Genomic DNA, 4465 nt, shown 5'->3' with positions numbered 1-4465 from the left:
AGTTCATTTTTCTGGGTGTCATCTCTGTTTGTTGTGAAGCATAATTCTTTGAGTATTCTCTTGTTTCCCTAGTTACTTGTGCCGTATCATCTATGCCTGCAAGTGCATTGTCACTTGCCATCATGTCGTGTACAGTATATGTTAAATACGATTGACCTGCAATTAGTGCTTTCTATATTACTACCCAGTTGACGCCAAGCACCCTGCATTATGAACTGGTACTCAGGAGCATAGCTCTGCATGACAACCAATCGATACAACGCTAGCTGTGGTTTCATCAATTTTATTCTGGAGACACCATGCAAATATTGTACAACCACTTGGTGCCAAGAAGGATTCATAGTTCAAGCGAGAGTAAGCTAAACTGAACAAACTAGCAGGAAAAGGTCTCTCTCCACAAAGTTGTCACTAAATCACGAAGCAATGCCCATACACATCACAATAATCCATGGAATGAATCACGCAGCGAATATAATCTTCAGAGGTAGTAGTAAGATAGAGGTGCCACCAAGGCAGCTAGGACGAGGGTTGCCACCGAGATCGGAGATCGGGTTGCTGCCGACTTTGCTGGACTTGGGCTGCCGGTTGCTGGTGTTGATCCAGAGCTTGGTGAAGGCGCTGCAAGACAGAATCAGATTTCAGACATGTGAGAGCTGAAAGTAAGATTCGGTGGAGAAAAATAGAAACCAGTAATTTTTGTCAATCAGACAGGATAATTTGTGTCTAGATAGTGGAGTCAGCTTTCAGGTCATACATATGAATTACCCTGAAGACTGAGTGTTAAATTATGATCAAAAGCCACAATTGCGCCCTTCCATTAAGTTCTGAACTGAACAAATGTGAGTGCAAGTTGACTGACGTAATACATGAGTCACATCGTTTAGCATATGACACGTTCTACCACTTAGTGGAAGGGCGCAATTGTCGCTTTCGATCATAATGGTTTGCCAGTTCTGTTATGCGCGTGATAAACTGCAAGAACTGTCTGTCATATCAACTAAGTGATAGAATTATGAGGCCACCGCTATGACAGCAGAACTTTACAGAAATGGAATAGTGTAATGTCTCTGGTTTATATTTATACAAATTATCATTTCGAAGGTTTTCCCTGGGCCAATTTAATTATGAATCTCTGGAAACAAAATTTATGGAGTGCAGATGACTACCAAGATAGTTTATACCCAGCGAAATTCACATGTTTTCCCCTTAAACTCAAAATGGAGGTACCCAGATGGCAGAAGAGCCCAGTAAAAGTTCCGTATACCCAGAGAAATTCATCACATGTTTTTTTGTTTTGAATTCAAAGTTGAAAAATGCAGTTAGAGGTAAATCGACTCTGGATCTTAGTTTTCGACCACTCAGATCAGACTAGAGTTGAGTAGATCGAATTAACGCAGTTCTACACGGATCTAGTATGTACTGAGGATTAAAGATAGTGATTGAGAGTTTACAAACTGTGGAGAAGGGAACGAGAGGAGAAATTTACCTTCGGTAGGGGCGGCACCAGGGGCTCCGGGCAATTTAACTGCAGGAAATCCAGAATTAAAATCAGACGACGAACATTATTCCAAAATTACACCTATTAAAGTAAATGAAAAAGGCAGGCGGGCGGGCGGGCGGATGAGAAAGGGGAAGAGAGCTGACTGTTGCAGGTGCTGAAGGCGGCGGCGCTGGCACCGCAGGCGGCGGGGAGGGCGGCGGCGCGGGTCATGTTGAGGGGGACGCCGTAGTCGGTGTGGAGAGCGTCGCAGAGGCACTTGACGCTGGCCGGGGTGGCGGTCGCGGCCTTGACGCCCGCGCAGCACTCCTTGGGCGGCTTGCTCTGCGGGCTCCCCGGCTGGATGTAGGTGAGGCAGCCCGCGAGGCTCGTCAGCGCGGAGCTGCAGTCCGGGGCCGCCGGCCCCGCCGCCGGCGCCTGCGACGCCGCGAGGGACGCGAGGGCGAGGACGGAGAGGGCGAGGAAGGCGGGGGTGGCCATGGTCGACGGAGGAGCTTGGTGTGGCGGCGGGGGAGAGGAGAGGTAGCGGCGTGGATGGAGGAGAGAGGGAGTGGGGTGGGCGGGTTTTAAGGCGGCGGGGGCGGCTTCTCGCCGCGGCCAGCGAGGACGGCGCGATATATTGTTATCGTTCTACCTACCAGCGTGGCGTGGCCACAGGGATTGCGGTTAAGCCAGCCAGTGATGAGTGCTGGGTGGTTGTTGATACGGTGCGACCGTGCGAGTGGGAGGTTGGGATCTACAAATTTTTGGAACTTCAATTATAAAAGGGCTATGGGTATCCCAACCTCGGAACATCTCTCACAAAAATACCTCAACTTCAGCAAAAAAAAATGGACCATGTCTAAAGATAATTTTAAAATAACATCTTTCTATTAACCTCGGGTTAGGGCTCCATGCGAGAAAGCATGGCGCTCCCGGTCCAGATGTAGTTGTCACGCCATACAATATAGCATCCTTAGCTCGGGGCGTCATGCTATCTAGGCCCAACCTCGGACGTCTTGTTATTTAGCATGGCGTCATAGCCCGAGCGTCCTGCAAAGAGGCATTTTTGGAGACAAAAATGATTCAAACTTGGTGGTAGTGGAGTTTTAGAAAGAGCCCATTTTGTCCATTTACACGTTTTTAATAACCATACCCCCTTGTACAAATTCATAAGATTGTATTACCCTTTTACAAGATTTCGTGCAAAAGAGAGATTATGTTACAGTTTTGAAATTTTCATGGTAAAGTATGGAACTAGAGTTCCATTTTTGTGCAATGTCATTTCCTTCTGAGTTCCAAACTTTATAAGAGCATCTTCACCGCGCTACGCAAATACTAACTTGCAGCATGCCGACTACGTATTAGGGTCGCTGGCAGCAAACACTGGCCAAAAGAAAAATGGAACTATCCACACCGGTTATCCCCTGGCAACAAGTAACATATGAGAGTATTTGGATGGTCGGTGGGGAATTAAAAAGGAGAGAGGGGTAGGTGAAGATAGAGAGGCTTGTTGCCAGCCGTTGATAGGGCCTCCGACAGCCACCCCAAGTACTAGGTTCCTTTGGAGTTTACCGACACTTATATTGAGCTCAAGATGATGTAGTCTTTTTTATTGGAGACACCGGTGTGAACAATTTCTCTCAATATAATTCTCAAATCACTGTCGGTTACAATTTGAAGCTCCTATAAAGATGCTCTAAAGGAAAAAAAAGTGGTGGAAGGCACAGATATGGTGTCCACCTATAGGCTATAGAAGTACAAAAACAAATACAAACTTCTTGAACGAGAATACTCCCCTTAGAAAGTGCCCCGTTATATTCTTGTAAATTCTACCTACCGGTAGATAGCTCGTTTTCTTTCTTGTTTCTTTGACGAACGAAAATACTTGATACTTGACGAGGGAATCGTAAGATTCCTTGACTTTCTTATTTTCTAAAAAGAATTACAGTCAGCCAGATTCCTCGTCTTTGACCTGCAGATAACAAACCCCTACTAGTAGTACAATAGGAGTATTAATTAATGTGTCCATTGTTTTAAGTTTTATTTTTCTGTAAGACTAGTCATAATGGAAAGTATCATATACTAGTTTATGATATTTAAGTTTCATGTTTTACTATATTGCATAGTATCATAATTAATAGGTCTATCATATTTAATATTTTGTAAAATCTCAATGCAAATTTGTGTATATGATGTATTTGTCATCAAGTTTTCTAGTTTTATGTACTATGATATCATATCTACCTATGATATTACCCTCATCTCTCCTCATTAATTATTGTGCCACATTAAATTTTTACCAACATAACATACATGATCCTGTAGTAGCTATAATACTTTTACTGTGACTAGTCTGATACGTACCTGGCAGAATTTGATCATCCATACATATATGTGCACATCGCAAAGCGTGTGAAGCTAAGCAACTGCAATATGCCAATATGTACAGCTGTGACGGGGCCAGCCAAAATTCCGTGATGCATCCTGCATATGGAAAAATGGAATGATATAGCTTAGCCATGCATGCATGTCATCGTCCTGCAGCTGCAACCGCACATGCTATCCCGTCTGGACCGTGGAATTATTGTGCATTCATACTTCATTTGTGATTCTTTCCTTATCTTGTACAGTGTTACCGATCTTGCCTGAGAGCGGGCTTTGCTATAAGAACATGTGTAATGGTAGCCTTGTCATATAGAGAACACGCTAAATGTAAGTAATATAATATATTATTTTTAATTGTTATCTCTAGCAATTAGTGCGAATCAGTTAATTTTAGTAAATAGTTAGATTGACAAGGGAAGACATATGGTACAATAGAAAAAAATAACCTTCTTCTATTTTTGAAGAGATCATCTCTTCGCTAAGGGAAGACAACACTCTCTTCCCTTCATTATCTCTCCCTTAATTAAGCAAAAATCTGATGTGACAATCACAAAGAAGGGCTGACTTCACATCATTGTACACACCCTAGCAAACCCCGAG

General features: G+C 43.7%; 1 protein-coding gene across 1 annotated transcript; it reads right to left on the bottom strand.

Annotated features, from left to right (window-relative positions):
- Nucleotides 1-255: 255 nt before the first annotated feature.
- LOC127328430 (non-specific lipid transfer protein GPI-anchored 4) lies at nucleotides 256-2068 on the bottom strand. Its single transcript, XM_051355029.2, has 3 exons — nucleotides 1645-2068; nucleotides 1487-1525; nucleotides 256-618 (listed from the first exon to the last, which is right to left on the bottom strand). The coding sequence occupies exons 1-3, from the start codon at nucleotides 1976-1978 to the stop codon at nucleotides 479-481; spliced, it is 513 nt and encodes a 170-aa protein (XP_051210989.2). The 5' UTR covers nucleotides 1979-2068; the 3' UTR covers nucleotides 256-478.
- Between the last annotated feature and the right edge of the window lie 2397 nt (nucleotides 2069-4465).

Source organism: Lolium perenne, chromosome 2 (genome assembly GCF_019359855.2).
Source record: "Lolium perenne isolate Kyuss_39 chromosome 2, Kyuss_2.0, whole genome shotgun sequence".
Classification (NCBI taxonomy): Eukaryota; Viridiplantae; Streptophyta; class Magnoliopsida; order Poales; family Poaceae; genus Lolium; species Lolium perenne.
The sequence above is the reverse complement of the archived record's forward strand: the minus strand, read 5'-3'. Positions and strand labels throughout refer to the sequence as shown.

Bases quoted from the DNA above. Each gene is read 5' to 3' on its own strand.
- LOC127328430 (XM_051355029.2), bottom strand. From the start codon at position 1,978: ATGGCCACCCCCGCCTTCCTCGCCCTCTCCGTCCTCGCCCTCGCGTCC. The intron at 1,526-1,644 runs GTCAGCTCTCTT...GATTTCCTGCAG, and splicing joins CGCCTTCAGCACCTGCAACA to TTAAATTGCCCGGAGCCCCT. The intron at 619-1,486 runs GTAAATTTCTCC...TCTGTCTTGCAG, and splicing joins TGGTGCCGCCCCTACCGAAG to CGCCTTCACCAAGCTCTGGA.